General features: G+C 52.0%; 2 protein-coding genes across 2 annotated transcripts; one reads left to right on the top strand and one right to left on the bottom strand.

The window, feature by feature from the left end:
- Positions 1-9475: 9475 nt before the first annotated feature.
- On the top strand, positions 9476-11888 carry LOC111159755 (splA/ryanodine receptor domain and SOCS box containing 2). Its single transcript, XM_022522340.1, has 3 exons — positions 9476-9561; positions 9802-10545; positions 11470-11888. The coding sequence occupies exons 2-3, from the start codon at positions 9882-9884 to the stop codon at positions 11595-11597; spliced, it is 792 nt and encodes a 263-aa protein (XP_022378048.1). The 5' UTR covers positions 9476-9561; positions 9802-9881; the 3' UTR covers positions 11598-11888.
- Positions 11889-11986: 98 nt separating this feature from the next.
- Positions 11987-15499, bottom strand: LOC111159724 (triosephosphate isomerase 1). Its single transcript, XM_022522293.1, has 7 exons — positions 15302-15499; positions 13986-14109; positions 13789-13873; positions 13582-13714; positions 13198-13283; positions 12684-12771; positions 11987-12593 (listed from the first exon to the last, which is right to left on the bottom strand). Exons 1-7 carry the CDS (start codon positions 15414-15416, stop codon positions 12475-12477), a joined length of 750 nt encoding a protein of 249 aa, XP_022378001.1. The 5' UTR covers positions 15417-15499; the 3' UTR covers positions 11987-12474.
- Positions 15500-15881: the final 382 nt, after the last annotated feature.

The following is a 15881-nucleotide window of genomic DNA, read 5'->3' as shown; positions in this document are numbered from 1 at the left end:
CCCTCCCATCCATATTTTGAAGCTTTAACTGCCAGCACCTCAGAATGTGACTGTATTTGGAAATAGGCCCTTTCAAATGATGATTAAATTAAAATGAGGCCATTAGGGTGGGCCCAAATCCAGTCCGACTGGTGTCAGTTTGAGAAGAGGAAATTTGGACACACAAGTGCAGTGCACAGAGAAAAAGACTATGTGAAGACATGAGAAGGAGTCATCTGCAGGAAGAAACCAAACCTACTGACACATTGCTCTTGGACTTCTTGCCTTCAGAACTGTGAGAAAATTAATTTCTGTTGTTAAAATACCCAGTGTTTTGTTATGGCAGTCCTTGGCAAGCTAATATAAAAATACAGTAAAAATAATTAGAAAGTGATAACTTGTAAGTATCTTTTTAAAAAAGATTTATTTACTTATTTATTTATTTGCCAGAAAGAGAGAGAGAGAGATCACAAGTATGCAGAGGCAGGCAGAGAGAGAGGTGGAAGCAGACTCCCCGCCAAGCAGAGAGCCCTATGTAGGGCTCGATCCCAAGACCCTGAGATCATGACCTGAGCGGAAGGCAGAGGCTTAACCCACTGAGCCACCCAGGCACCACCTTGTAAGTATCTTTTATTTTTAAAAATTACAATTTATTTAGGGGCACCTGGCTGGCTCAGTCGGTAGAGTGTGTGACTCTTGATCTCTGGGCTGTGAATTTGAGCCCTATGTTGGGTGTGGAGATTACTTAAAATCTTAAAAAATAAAATAAAATTTATTTAAATTATGAGATAAAAAAAATAATGGCTGCCTTGGGTACCTGGGTGGCTTGGTGGGTTGAGTGTCTGCCTTTGGCTCTGGTCATAATCTCAGGGTCCTTGGATCAAGTCCCACGTCAGGCTCTCTGCTCAGCGGGGAGTCTGCTGCTCCCTCTCACTCTTCCTTTGTGCTTTCTCAAAAAATTAATAAAATCTTTTTTAAAATGGCTGCCTTTAACATCTGGCTTACAGAATTCATGAAAAATTATCGGTTCTCACAAGACTGTGCAACCCAGCTTCAGCATACCATTGCATATTCTGCTGAAAATTTCTATTTTCAAGCAAGAACTCTTTTCTCAGTGCTGGGCTTATATAGCTAACCTCCTACTTCAACATTTATGTGACTCACAGACATCTCAAACTTAACAGATCCAAAAACAAGTCCTGTATCTTTCCCCCAACTCTGTTTTTCTTCAGTGCTCCCTGTATCAGTATTCAGATTGTTCAAACCAGAAACCTTGAGGTCATCCTTGTCCTTTTTTTTTTTTTTTTTTCTCCCTCAATGACTCTTTTCCCCACTGGCCTCCCTGTGAGAAGTGTGACTCCATCTACTCTCCGACTCCTAGGATACCTTTCTGACCTTCGTTATTGCACCCAGCCACCCTTGGACCAGAGAGCCCTCTTTTCAAGTCTTCCCATCACGAAGCCCCGTCCTTCTTCAAGGGATCTCACTCTTCTGTGTCGAAGTCCTGCTCATCATCTCGGCCTCAGTTAAATGTGACTTCCTCAGAACGGCCTTTCCTGATGCGGAATTTAGGTTAGGATCCCCTCTTATAGTTCCTGGCCTTTCTCTGATAGCAGTAAACACAGTTCATCTTTATGTAAGAATTCGTGGATCCTCAGGTTTGCGCCCTTCCAGATGTCATTAGGATTCACTAGGAGTAGACGCCCTGGAGGATATAAAGGCGGACAGAAAAACTGGAAAAACTTGAGTCTGTATTTTTAAAATTAGCAAGGATAAACAAAAGCGTATTAGACTTGGCACGCAAGGGTTTGGGTGGCTCAGTGGTTAAGCGTATTCCTTTTGACTCAGGTCATTATCTCAGGGTCCTGGGATCATGCCCCACATTGGGGTCTCTGCTCTGCAGGAAGCCTGCTTCTCCCTCTCTCTCTCTGCTGCTCCCCCTGCTTGCGCTCTGTCAAATAAATAAAATCTTAAAAAAAAAAAAAAAAGATTTGGCAAGCAAGACATTTGATGACTAATCTAGGTGAGACTGGCAGAGTTAAAGACGTTGTGGTATTATAATAGGTGTGTGTGCTCCTTTATACTAGTTTCTAACATAACCTGGGTGTCTCCTACTGCCGGCCTCCCCCCTCCAAGGTGAACAGAAAAATTCTCTCCTGTAGAGGGTCCCTAAACGTCTTCCCTGATAGCTGCAGGAAGACAGATGGGGAAGCAAGGAAAACTGAAGGACGGACAAGTGGACCCTTTACATGTAAAGAAACTGGGGTGTAAGCCTCGATTCGGAAACTGGCAGAAGCAGTAGGCCCCCTCACCCCCCTCTGGAGCCCCGGACCAGAACCGCCCTCCGCGTCCGGGTTAACAGCCCCTACCCGCCAAGCACCGGCTTTCAGCTTCGAACCCTCGCTTCCGCCCTAGGGCCTTTGTTACGGCGCAGAACGTTCCAGACGGGCCGGAAGGCGGTTGGCGGGAGGCAGGAGCTGCAGTGCAGGGGTGGGCCCCAGCTTGAGGGCTCTGGCCTCGGAGGTGGCGGATGGGTGGGAACGGCTGCGAGCAGCCCCCGGCCACGGATGCGGCCGCTGGGGGGCGCGCGAGTCGCCGCCCCCGCCGCCCCTGCCGCCTCCTCCGCCGTCCACGTGACCGCGGCGCGTTCGGGAGTCCGCGTCCCCGCCTGCCGCGGACTCTGCGGCAGCTGCCAAACGAGCACCCGGGGCGGTGGCGCGGGGCGGGGCGTGTGGCCCAGGCTGACAGATCTGCGGTCGCCATTTCGTCGCTGCCCTAGTGTTTGGCGAATGGCATCTCGTGTCTAAGTCCTGATGCTGCCGTTTACCAGCTCTGTAGTCCTGGGCGGGTCGTTTAACGTTCCCGAGCCGCGGCTTACGAATCTGTAAAAATTGGCATATCTTGGTCGGGAGGACTTAATGACATACAGTGGGAGTTTCATCGTAGACGCACTTAACGTGGACGGGTTAAATACGGCAGAAGCTTGCCAGCCACCATTCCGTGCGAGTGACAGATGGGAGACGAGACCATGTTCTCTGTGGCTCCAATTCTGCGCCTCTCAGTGCCTGTTACCTTAGGAGGCTGACTGAGATTCTAGAATTTTGTTTTTAAAACTAGGTTCTAGGGGCGCCTGGGTGGCTCAGTGGGTTAAGCCTCTGCCTTTGGCTCAGGTCATGATCTCTGGGTCCTGGGATTGAGCCCCGCATCAGGCTCTCTGCTCAGAGAGCCTGCTTCCCACTCTCTCTCTGCCTACATGTGATCTTTCTCTCTGTCAAATAAATAAATAAAATCTTAAAAAAAAAAAAAACCTAGGTTCTAGAGTTTTCGGATGCCTCTTTTCTAATAGGACCCGTGTGAAGGCAATCCACCCATTTTACCAAGGGCTGGTATGTCCTCCAACTGGCACATAAAGGACCTCAAGAAATCCACATGTGCAGTCAAGGTTCAAAAAACTTGGGAACCTGGGTCATCAGTTTCTCACCTAACTGCTATATTGACAGCAAAGTACATGTGATAAACCTTTAAGGAAGACTGAAAGAGCATTAAACTTCCTGGAAGAGAGGAACCAGGTATGTGAGCCTAACTAACAATGGCAGTACATGGCGGAAAAAGAAAAACTCTTGGTCTCATCCAGAGTTCAAGCCTCCTGCCAGAGAAGGCAGCTTCAGACGGAAGGATTTCAAAACCACCCAAGGATGGCATAACATTTAGAAACCACTTCAACTTCTAAAATGTGCAAACCATTGGTGGGACTGTATCTGTAGAGAACAGGGAATAAAACCCACCCAGGGCTACTAAAATAAATTACCGGCCAAATGGCTTTTTTCTAGAATATGATGAGGCTGGTAGCTTCTGGGGGGAAAGGGCCCAACTGTTTTTATGTTTCCAAACTAGAAACACAAAGCTCTGGATTGAAAACAATGACCTTGTGACCACTTCTGTCTCCCTCTTTCATTGTGGTAGCGTTGCCCGGTATTTAATAAGCCAAACATGTTCCATGGGGATACCAATGCCAGTACCCTAAAAAAAAAAACAAAAAACCAAAAAAAACCTGCTTTCACTGCAGCAATTAAATGCAAAGTGCTAGGTGATCACAGCACTTTCCACGATTGGGATTTATAGTTCTACATTCTAGAAGTCAAGTAGGACCTCATAGTGAAAGGCCTTGGCTTTAGTGTGGCTCACAGACTGCACTGCCATCCGAGGTACCACGCTCTTTAGAAGCGTGCTCCTAAAAAAAAAAAAAAAAAAGAAGCGTGCTCCTGAAGATATCAAAGGCTACCTCTCCCCAACATTACCCGTGTCCTTCACTTTGCTGACCTAAGCAGAATTTGCTATTTCAAAGCCACATACATGAGGCTGAGTGAGATTCCCCTCCGACTCCCAGAGCCATGGGTGCTGACCCTAATCTAAATGTGGTAATGAGTTGGACGGGTTGGACATTCTTCGGTGTTGGCGAGTTACATCACTTATAGTAAACAGTCATGGCAACAATCAAGCTTAAAACAGATCATGCATGTTGAGAAGAATGTATTTAGGATTTTAAAGGTTTTCTATTAACAAAGAAGGGAAACACATTGTTGGAGTGGCCTAGCAAGCCGATCGTGTCAGCTTTGTGGGAGAAATTGAAGAACTTCTTGAGAGCCACAGAAAAATACTAATAAGAAGGATGAGGAACTGATAAAATCATCCCAGAAGACAAAGATATGAGAAACAGGAAGGGAAGACCAGATCGCATCTTCGCAAATATGTTAAAATTTCTGCAAAAATGCTGAAATACCTGATTTAATCCGCCCCCTTTTAAGTAGACTCCACACCCAGTGCGGAGCTGGAGCTTGAACTGACAACCCTGAGATCAAGACCTAAGCTGAAATCAAGAGTTGGATGCTTAACTGACTGAGCCACCCAGGCACCCATGACTGACTTAATTTCTGAATAAAATCTCTCTGTGGAGAGAAACCAGAAAATTAAATGTGGTTAACACTGTATCCTTATAACTCAGCAGTTCAGTGTATAAGTATGCTCCCAACAAAAATGCGTACCCAGGTCCACTAAAAGACTTGTATAACACTTTATGTACGTAGGAGCTTTTCCTATAACAGCTAACAACCAAAAACAACTCAAATGGCCATCAACAGTAGAATAAATCGTGGTGTGGCCATACAACAGAGTAATGTAAAGCAATGAAAATAATGAGCTACCATTTCGTGCCACAAGATAGATGACTCACCGTCCTAATGCTGAGAAAAATAAGTCAGGCACAAAAGAATATACACTCTATGGTATTTTATGAAATTGAACAGGCAAAGCTAATCTATACTAACAGGTCATATAAGAGTTCCCTTTAAGGATGTAGTGTCAGGGAAAGGGCAAGAAGGAGCCTCTGGGATGCTAGAAATGTTCTGGATCTTTTTGGTGAGGATCACACAGCATATGTAAAAATTCATTGAACAATTTAAGATGAATTTACTTTATAGTTGCTACATCTCAAATAAAAAATAATAAAACTTCTTGTAGCATTATGTAACATTTGAGCGAGTATCAACAAGTGTTTGAGCAGTTCAAGATTCAATGGTAACAACTGGTGAATACCATGTTTTAAGCAACCAGCCCCTGATCAGGGACACTTCCCAACCTCGAACTAGAGTCGGCCATGGCTGAAGCTTTCCCTTTGTGCCCTAAGCCTTCATCCACCACAGTCATGATGTCCTTTTTGTTATTGTCACACTGACAAGAATATCCAGGTTGGGTGGATGACAGGTTTTAAGGTTCACATCCTTCTTTTGATATGTTTTCTTCGTCTTCAGTTAAAATTACAAAATTTTATTCATGCACCATTGTATGATACTCCTGCTACTGTATTTTACACAAAACCAACATCTGCTGTATCTGATAGGTTCAGTAAGGGATTTTCAAGGGTAATTCTGAGACATGGCTGTCACCTTATCTCTCCCAACTCTCTATCTTTGCCCTCCTGTTTTACATAGCATAGCATCTGACATACAGAAACTGCCAGTTCAGCCTCTTCAGCCTAGACTCCCACCTCCCACAACCCACATGAGCTCTCCCATCAAGGTTGCCAACGACCGAAAAAATCTCATTAAGTAGTCAAACCTGAATTTTCTGCTCACTGTGTCCTCCTTAACCCTCTTCTCACTCTACATGCGCTCTGTGGGGCCCCTCTCTGATTCTCATAGTTCAGCTTCTGACCAAAGAATGTCACACCTCCCAAATTTACTTCTCCAGCCCAGGCCCCTTACTACCCCCCCAGACCTGCAATTTTCATGTGTGTGCCGGATGGTTCCATCTGGTTGTTGCTCAGACACCTCAAAAACACGTCGTAAAGTGAACTCACATCCCTCCCCCATTCCCCTGCCCCTTTCCAATGGCTTGTCTTTCTGTCATCTCTATCATCATTAGTGGTACCCCCTTCCAACAGTCTTCCAGGCTAAACCTTTTCTCTCACCTCAGCATCTAATCAGCCACCCTAACTTGCAGTTTCATAAGTGTTTCTTGAATTTTTTTCTTCCTTATTTCTACTGCCTCATTTCAGGCTCTTGACACTCGTCACCCAGGTGGCTGTAACCAGTCTCTTTGCTTCTAGTTCTATTTCCCCCGAAACCTCCTTTATGTTGCTGTGCCAGGGTGGTTTTTCAATTTTTTTTTTTTAAGTAATCTCTACACCCAGCATGGAGTTCGAACTCATGACCCCAAGATCAAGTGTTGCATGCTCTACCGACTGAGCCAGCTGGGTCCCCTCATGGTGGTTTTTCTAAAATGACTATCTGTCCATGTTTCTCTCCTGTTTCCTTCATATGTGTCTCCATTACTGGCCTGTCCTACAGGAGAACATTTGCATTCCTTAACTTGGCCAATAAGGCCACTGTCATTTGGCACTGACTTCTGTAGGCTTGTCTCTTATGGTTTCTTTCTAGCTGCAGGAACACTGAAGTCTTCAAACTTCCCCAAACCCATCTCCTGCTTCTGGCTTTTTTCATGCTGACCTCTCGGTCTGGAATGATTTCTCCATGTAGCAACCCTAATCCAACCCCCATCCTGCAGAACTACCTCCTGGGCCCATTCTTAGTCATTCTTTAAGATTCAGCCCAGTGAACACTCCAGGACACCTGCCTAACTGCTTGATCCCTGGTTAGGAGTCCCATCCTTTTGATTCCCATAAGACTTTCTTTATTCCTCCATAATTTCATCTACTATATGATAAACTGTTTTATTTTGTTTTTATTTATTTGACAAAGAGATCACAAGTAGGCATAGAGTCAAGCAGGGAGGGCAGGGTGGGGGGGGGCGCGGAGCAGGTTCCCCGCTGAGCAGAGAGCCCGATGTGGGGCTTGATCCCAGGACCCTTGGATCATGCCCAGAGCCAAAGGCAGAGGCCAACCCACTGAGCCACCCAAGCACCCCAATAAACTGTTTTATAAATGTCTTGTTACCTCCTTGGGGATTCACAGTTGCATCTTCCGTGCTTAGCATAGATGATTAAATTTGAACTCGAACCTGCTCTGAGTTCACATGTATATAACCTCACCGAATCCTCACTATGGCTTATGCAGTAGATACCAACAGTATCTCCATTTTACAGAGGAAGAAACAGGTATTGGGGAAATTCAGTGGTTTGCTCAAGGTCACACGCATACTGGCCTTCAGGTATTCACACCCAGTTAGCTTGGCTCCACATTTGGCATCCTTCATCACTATATTACATTGCCCCCCCCCTTTTTTTTTAAGACTTTATTTATTTTGCAGAGAGAGAGAGTACAAGCAGGGGGGGCAGCAGAGGGAGAGGGGGAAGCAGGCTCCCACTGAGCAGGGAGCCCGACTCAGGCCTCGATCCCAAGACTCTGGGAGCATGACCTGAGCCAAAGGCAGATGCTTAACGACTGAGCCACCCAGGTGCCCCTACATTGCCTTTATATAGAGTGGACACCTAGTAAATGTTAACAATAATAGTTATGCTCAGTTATTGTATAATAGGTACCAGACTCCGCTAAGTGCTTTACCTAGATTATTTCAGCTCCACAACAATCCTATGAGGTAGTACCATCATATTTCCATTTTACATAAGAGAAAACGGATTTGGGGCGCCTGGGTGGCTCAGTGGGTTGTCTGACTCTTGATTTTGGCTCAGGTCATCATCTCAGGGTCCTAGGATGGAGACTCTGGAGGCCGGGGAGGGGGCAGTGTCTGTGCTCAGCAGGGAATCTGCTGGAGATTCTCTCCCTCACTCTCTGACTCTCCACCCCTAAAATAAATAAATAACTCTTTTTTTTTAAGATTTTATTTATTTATTTGACAGAGATCACAGGTAGGCAGAGAGGCAGGCAGAGGAAGAAAGAGAAGGAAGCAGGCTCCCCGCTGAGCAGAGAGCTGGATGCAGGGCTCCATCCCAGGACCCTGGGACCATGACGTGAGCCGAAGGCAGAGGCTCTAACTCACTGAGCCACCCAGGCGCCCCAATAAATAAATAACTCTTAACAGAAAGAGAGAAAACAGGTTTAAGAGAAGTTTGTTGAAATCTCCCCCAAGGTCATAGAGCTAATTAGTGACATTGCTTCACTCACAACCAGAGTCTTTTTTTCTTTTTAATAAAGATTTTTATTTATTTACTTGACAGAGAGAGATCACAAGTAGATGGAGAGGCAGGCAGAGAGAGAGAGAGGGAAGCAGGCTCCCTGGTGAGCAGAGAGCCCGATGCGGGACTCGATCCCCGGGACCTGAGATCATGACCTGAGCCGAAGGCAGCGGCTTAACCCACTGAGCCACCCAGGCGCCCTCACAACCAGAGTCTTAACCATTATACTCCGCCATATGAGACCAACAGTTTGGGAACGGACTGACATCCAAGATGAAGACTAGAACAGCACCGAGCCCTAGGACACCTACCTCTGAAAACAGAGTTCAGAACCTCAGGCATAGAACAGACCGACTCACAAGTGGGGCAGAAAGAGACCAGTCCAGAAACAGTGACCCACAATCAAAGGGACACAGAAACAGATTTCAGCACACTGAAAGCCCCTCCTTGACCCCATGCCCTTCCCCTCTAGGAGCTCAGGAGTCGGTTGCTCAAGCGGCTCAAAGGTCTTGACGATGGAGAACACACTTCCGGGGATCCCAAAGCGGTAGAGTTCACTGTGAGCCTCAACAACCAGGTGCAGACTCCTTTGCGGTCGAGAAGGGTTAACCAGAGGGGAGGGCCTCCACGCGGGGGTGGGACCTCGGGGCGGGGTCCACAGGTTAACCGCCGGGTATTGGCTTTAGGGTGTTGGGTCCTTGGGGCGGGGCGCCCCCTCCACAGCTGCGATCCGACTGAGGTGTTAACCGCCGGCGAGCTACACCCCGTGGGGGCGTGGCCGCGGGGCAGGGCGGGGCGCGACCTGGGGCGGCGACGAGAGGGTTAACCGCCCCGGTGCGGTGGCCGTGGGGGCGGGGCATGGGGGCGGGGCGAGACCGGGGAAGGTGCTGGAGGCGGAAGCTGCCGGCAGCCTGCGCCCAGCGTGATTCGGCCACCTTTAGCTAAGCCCCTATTGAGGCCCGGTGACCTCCGGGCCTGGGAAGCCAAGCGAGGTTCGGGGGCGGTGACTGGGCACGGGTTGGGGAAAGGAGACGGCCCTGGGGAGGTCCAAAGGGGGCGAACTCGGGAGAGTCTGGGGAGACCGAGACAGATGGGCGAGGGCAAGGTGATGGGCCAAGAGGGAGGGGAGGGAAGTGGTGGGCAAACACGCGTGAAAGGATGTGGAGCCTGGGCGAGGAGCCCCCGCCGGGATACCGCACTTGAAACCCTCATTTCTCCCAACTCCTCTCTAGATCAATCCGGTGCGGGAGCTCAACTTTCAGAAGAGAGGCGCGCCAGGAAGACTCGGGGATTCCTTCAGCTCCTCACCTTCATGGGCCAGACGGCCCTGGCAGGGGGCAGCAGCAGCACCCCCACCCCACAGACCCTGTACCCTGACCTCTCTTGTCCCGAGGGTTTGGAGGAGCTGCTGTCTGCTCCCCGTCCTGATCTGGGAGCCCAACAGCGCCACGGATGGAATCCCAAGGACTGCTCAGAGAACATCGAGGTCAAGGAAGGGGGGTTATGCTTTGAGCGACGGCCCGTGGCCCAGAGCACTGATGGGGCCCGGGGTAAGAAAGGCTACTCTAGGGGCCTGCACGCCTGGGAGATCAGCTGGCCCCGGGAACAGAGGGGTACCCACGCCGTGGTGGGCGTGGCCACGGCCCTCGCCCCGCTGCAGGCTGACCACTATGCGGCGCTGCTGGGCAGCAACCGCGAGTCGTGGGGCTGGGACATTGGGCGGGGGAAGCTCTATCATCAGAGCAAGGGGCCCGGTGCCCCCCAGTATCCAGCCAGACCTCACGGTGAGCAGCTGGAGGTGCCCGAGAGGCTGCTGGTGGTTCTGGACATGGAAGAGGGAACTCTGGGCTACGCTATTGGGGGCACCTACCTGGGGCCAGCCTTCCGCGGACTGAAGGGCAGGACCCTGTATCCGGCAGTAAGCGCTGTCTGGGGCCAGTGCCAGGTCCGCATCAGCTACCTGGGCGGAAGGAGAGGTGAGCCCTGGGGCAGGTGTGGGGAGACTGTTCTGTTACTGGTGGCTGTGGTATGGGATGGCAGTTCGCTGCACACCTTATAAGAGCAGAGGGAATGGGCCTTCATCTGACCTGCCTCCTACTTCTATTCAGTGTGGGGAATGGCAAAAGGGCTTCACGGCTGTTACTTAACTGTATCCCAGCAGCAGTAGAGATGAAAGTGAGGCTCGGGAAAGCCATTTGCTGCTAGTGGTGAGTGCTCAGAACAGAGTGAGGTGCTCCAGGGCTTTCCAGCAGATAAGTTCCTGAAGCAAGAGGTGCATAGAGTTAAATGGATGCTGGACTAGCTGTAGGAAGAGGATGGACAGTGCCAAGCACCCAGGGTGTGGACCAGATCTCCTGGGATCTCACCTGTCTGTGCTATTTCCTTCTAAGGGGCCTTTGAGGCCCTGGGCAGCTAGAGGGAGAGCAGGAAGGGAGGCAGGGTGTTCGTGTGGGGCCTCCTCTAGAAAGGATGGGGCCCCCAACCTCGGGGCTGATGGAACTTCACCCTGCTCTGCAGTTGTGTGCTCAGCAGAGGGTGGGTACCTCTCCCCGGTGGAGAGTTATTCGAGAGTGGAGGAGTGCCATCCTTCCTCTCACCTCATTATTCTCGGCTCCAAGGCTCTATGGAATCCAAGCCTGGATGAGCTCCACTCTGGTCCAAGCTGCCTTGGCCTGTTGCTTTGGGGGCAGGGGGGAGCTTAGCTAGAGCTTCACCCCCATGCATGAGATCAGTGATGCCTACCACCGCAAGAGCAGGTGCAGAAATTTGGGGTGCCTTAGAGCCTCTCTCAACCAAGACTCCAAGCAGGAAAGCGGAAGGGAATTTGGACAGGACCCTGTAGTGTGAGGTCTGGCTGGTGGCTACATCCGAACTTACCTTCCCCTCCTTCTCTCCCCCAGTGGAGCCACACTCCCTGCTGCACCTGAGCCGCCTGTGTGTGCGTCACGCCCTGGGGGATACCCGGCTTGGCCAGGTATCTGCTCTCCCCTTGCCCCCTGCCATGAAGCGGTACCTGCTCTACCAGTGACTTCCTGGACACCACAGATGGGACAGCACAGATGGCGCTGGGGCCTTGAGGCCACCCCTCCCCTGGGGGGTGGGGCAGCAGCACTGCTGTCCTAGACCAGCTGCTTTCAAGCCAATAGGCTGGGGGGAGGTGAGGCTGGGCCCCTACCCCAACCCAAGCTCTGGGGATCCCACAGCTCCCGAGCCACCCAGAGCAGTGGATGGGAAGGAGCTATTATTCGAGGTTATGGCCTCCTGGTACGCAAGACATTTTTTTCAAGTAAAAATGGTAAGAGATGTGCTATTGCAGAAACCTGTTTGTGGTATTTTTTCTGTACAAGTGTTCTGTGCTGCCTCAGAAAGGAAAGAGATGATATGGGCAAGTACAGTGAAGGAGGACATGCCACAAGGCTCAGTGCCAGGTGTTTATTGCCCCCCCCACACGTGGGATTGCTCACATACACAACACACACAGGCATTGACATCATGGGAGAGAGCAGCACCTCTGGCCTCTGGGCGAAGGACAGGGCGTTCTCTCAGCCCCTGGCCTCAGGGAGCGAGATGGGAGACGAGGATGGCTTCTCTCTCCTGCCCTCACTGGGGTCTGAGGGGGCCCACGAACAAATGCCACCCCTTCCATCTCTCAGCCATCGAGAAGCCACCTTGGTGATGTTTCGTTCCAATCGTTTGTTACATGGAGAAGGGATTGGCCTGGTCCCAGCCATTACAGGGGAAGGTGTAAACATTAAGGAAGAGGTATACTTTGGCCACAAAGGGGACGACACCATCAGAAGCATGTGTGGGGTGGGGGGTGGGGTGGGGGAGGAGCACTGTTACTGAGCTTCTGAGCTATCTAGTCCCTGGCTTAGCAGGAAGAACAGGGAAGATGGCCGGGGGGCTTATTGTTTGGCATTGATGATATCCACAAACTCTGGCTTGAGGGAAGCCCCACCCACGAGGAAGCCATCCACATCAGGCTGGCTTGCGAGCTCCTTGCAGGTTGCTCCAGTCACAGAACCTGGGAAGGGAGAAGAAAGAGGGAATAGTCAGGGATGGGCTAGGAGGTCCGAGTCTACCCCTGTATCAGGTGGGAGCCAAACCCACTTACCTCCATAAATGATACGGGTGCTCTGAGCCACGGTGTCCGAGACGTTGGACTTAAGCCATCCGCGGAGCTTTTCGTGTACTTCCTGGGCCTAGAACAAGAAGCCAGATGAAGTAAGCCTTTTCCTGCCTTTCACTCAAAGGCTAAAAGACCCCGGGCCCCAGTGAAGAGAGGCAGTGTGGTTTCAGGGCAAGAACCCTGAGATCTGAGTCAGAATGCCACAGCTCCAGTACCACCCAGACCCTGGAATGGATGTCCTTGGACAACTCACTCTACTCTGGACTTGGGGATTCCTGTCTTTACTATTATTATTTTTAGGTATTTTACTTTTTAAAGTAATCTCTACATTGAGCACTCCTGACCCCAAGATCAAGAGTCACATGCTCTACTTACTGAGCAAGGCAGGAACCCTGGGGGCTCCTGTCTTTAAAATTAGGGGTTGGCTCAGGTGATCTCTGTTGCAGTCCAGTCCTGCGCAGGCAGGTAGGGGAGGGGCAGAGCTCCTGGGCTCGGTTACCTGTTGGGGTGTTGCAGTCTTGCCAGTCCCAATGGCCCATACAGGCTCATAGGCCAGGACAACCTTGCTCCAGTCTTTCACATTATCTGCGGGACAGAGATCACAAATGAAGGGATGAACAGGAAGGAGCTAGCCAGCCCGTTGCCCAGGGGATCAAGAACGGTGGTGGCCTAGTGCCCCCTGGTGGCTGTTGGAGGAACTCCAAGTGGCATCTATACCATCTGGGCAGGAACAGAAGTGATATGGAGGATGCAAGGGTTCTCACCCTCCCCCTTCCTGTATTAGCATGGGATGGGGATCAAGTCAGGCTGCGGGGCATCTGACCCCACCCTCTGTGCCTCTGTAGCCCTGGTCAGGCTCAAAGGTCCCCTTTTCCAGAGTTACCTGCGATGACCTTGGTTTGCTCGAAAACAACCTTCTCAGTGATGCCAGCTTCCCTCTCATCTAGCTTCTCCCCAATGCAAGCAATTACTCCAAGTCCCTCTGCCAGGGCATGGGCCACTTTCTGTCCAATCAGCTGTTGAGGAACAGATTTGGTGACACAACCCCCTTGGAATAAGGCATCTCTTACCTCCCTTCCTGGTTACTAACCTCATCTGACTCCCCAAAGACGTGCCTTCTTTCAGAGTGCCCCAGGACTACCCACGTGGCTCCACAGTCTTTGATCATGCCAGGGCTAAAGGAAGAGAGAAAGCCATGTTTCAGCCAAGAGCCCACCTGTGGCTTTCCCCTCAAAAAGGGAAGTGAGGGGAAGGTCCCCATAGGCCCCCCTCCTGCCTGCATCTCACCTGATCTCCCCAGTGAAGGCCCCGTTCGTCACTTTGTAGCAGTTCTGTGCAGCCACAGCAATCTTGGCGTCCAGCTTTTGCCTGGCAAAGTCGATGTAGGCGGTGGGGGGTGCACAAACCACTTCTGGAGAGTGGCAATGATGGCACAAGGGAATGAGGTCACAAGGAAGCCATTCTCCAGGCTCCATCCAGTGTTCTGGAGGGCCCTCGCCTTCACCTTATTTCTCAGTTCTGCCTTCCAGCCCTTTTCACTCCAGTAAGATCATCTCTGTCCACTTCCCAGCCCAGGGGGGCCATACCCAACTCCTTGAGCCTTCCAGGTGTCCCTGGGAGGCCACGGCCCTCGCCCTGCCCTCTGCTCTTTAACAGCTGTGGTTCTGATTTCCCCAGGCTATTCTGGGCCTAGGCACCTCCTAGACTCAGCATTCTCTTGGAGCCAACCACGCCTCCCTTCTAAAATAGTCCATCCCTACCGCCCCCAGGCAAGGATTTTTAGCAAAAGCAAAAAGGGCCAACTCCTGGGGTTTATATTGGGGTCTTTGGGGAATAAACCAGGGATTCTTTTGATCAGGCCGGTGTTTCTGTGACTGAGGTGAGTGGGAGGGTAAGGGCCGAGGACAGCATTCTTTGCCCGTGGGTGGCGGGTGTGTGTGTGTGTGTGTGTGACAAGCTCACCGAGGCCTTGCGTTTTCCCATTTTCAGCCTGCAGAAGGCTGTAGGATCGCTCCTCATTCCCCAATTGCCCATCTTGTTTGGAACCTGCTCAGCCCCTTCGTGGGAAGGCAGGCGCCATCCTGGCCAGTGAAGGATAGAGCGGAGAGCTCAGGAGGCCACCGCCGCCCGGGGGTGGGGGGACTCGGCCCGCCCAGCAAGGCGCGGGGAGGAGTCGCGGGCTACGTGCGCCGGCGCACGAAACAGACCGACGAGGGGGCAGGTAGCTGGATCCCCGCACGCAGGCTCAGCCTCCTCCCCCACACGGCGGGGCTGTCGCCAGCCTCCCGTGATCGTCCGCAGGGGCTCCGTTCCTATCCCCGGCTCCCGTAGGGTCCCGGGCCCAAGTTCACCCACGGTGACCCCAGAAATCCCCTCCCGCCCCACGATCCGAGGGCACCCTTACATGTAGCCCGCCTTTCCCCGCCTCGACCCACCCCCGGTATTGCGGCTGTGGGGTCAAAGTCCCGACCCCCACCCGCCCTCGCGCCCAGCCCTGCATCCAGGTCCACGCGGACACCCGGCTAAGCGGGCTCGGGAGAGGGCGCTCGCCACGCCCGACCTCCCCCAATCCCGGCCCTCGCCCCCGCCCGGGCAGGGCTTACCGGTGTCGGCCGGCACCTTGGCTGCGTTCAGAGTGGTGATGAGCTCCCCCAGGTTCTTCTTCCGCCCGTTCATCTTCCAGTTCCCCCCGACGAAGAACTTCCTGGAGGGCGCCATGGCGCTGCTGCCGACACCCTGAAGGTCAGAAGCAGCGCGCAGCCGCTGCCACTGGCCGCTTATGTAGAGCGCCGTGAGGCAGAACTCCGCCTCCTCCCCGCCCTCGGCCATGGTTAGTTCGACCCCGCGCCTGGAAGCCCCGCCCGCCGCCGCCGCCCCGGCCCGCCGCTCGCCGCTCGCCGCGGCTGTTGCAAGGCTGGGATGTGACTCCTCCCCCCTTATTGTAGCAACGTTCCAGGGGCGTCCGGGGGCTCGGGCGCTTCGACCCCACCTCCTGGCTTTCGGGGGGAGGCGAGAACCCACCCTCGGGGGAGCCCCACTTCACGACTACAGCCCCCCAGGGGCCAGAGGTGCTTCCAAGAGGAGCTTGGACTCCCGACTGCTTGGCCTGAGATCGCATTGCTGGCCCGGACCGAGGGAGCTCTGAGGGGGCAGGTCTCCAACTCTGAGAAAAGGACTTCTTCC

The sequence above is a fragment of the Enhydra lutris genome, unplaced genomic scaffold (genome assembly GCF_002288905.1).
Source record: "Enhydra lutris kenyoni isolate GAN:26980312 unplaced genomic scaffold, ASM228890v2 scaffoldscaffold69, whole genome shotgun sequence".
Taxonomy (NCBI): Eukaryota; Metazoa; Chordata; class Mammalia; order Carnivora; family Mustelidae; genus Enhydra; species Enhydra lutris.
Note: the sequence above shows the minus strand (reverse complement) of the source record. Positions and strands in the feature narration are given on the sequence as shown.

What these genes read in the sequence shown, in the direction of transcription:
- LOC111159755 (XM_022522340.1), top strand. Translation starts at nt 9,882, where the DNA reads ATGGGCCAGACGGCCCTGGCAGGGGGCAGCAGCAGCACCCCCACCCCA. An exon ending in CTACCTGGGCGGAAGGAGAG is followed by an intron (nt 10,546 to 11,469) that starts GTGAGCCCTGGG and finishes TCTCTCCCCCAG; the next exon opens with TGGAGCCACACTCCCTGCTG.
- LOC111159724 (XM_022522293.1), bottom strand. Translation starts at nt 15,416, where the DNA reads ATGGCGCCCTCCAGGAAGTTCTTCGTCGGGGGGAACTGGAAGATGAAC. An exon ending in CAAGGTGCCGGCCGACACCG is followed by an intron (nt 14,110 to 15,301) that starts GTAAGCCCTGCC and finishes GCCACTCTCCAG; the next exon opens with AAGTGGTTTGTGCACCCCCC. An exon ending in GCCTTCACTGGGGAGATCAG is followed by an intron (nt 13,874 to 13,985) that starts GTGAGATGCAGG and finishes CTCTTCCTTTAG; the next exon opens with CCCTGGCATGATCAAAGACT.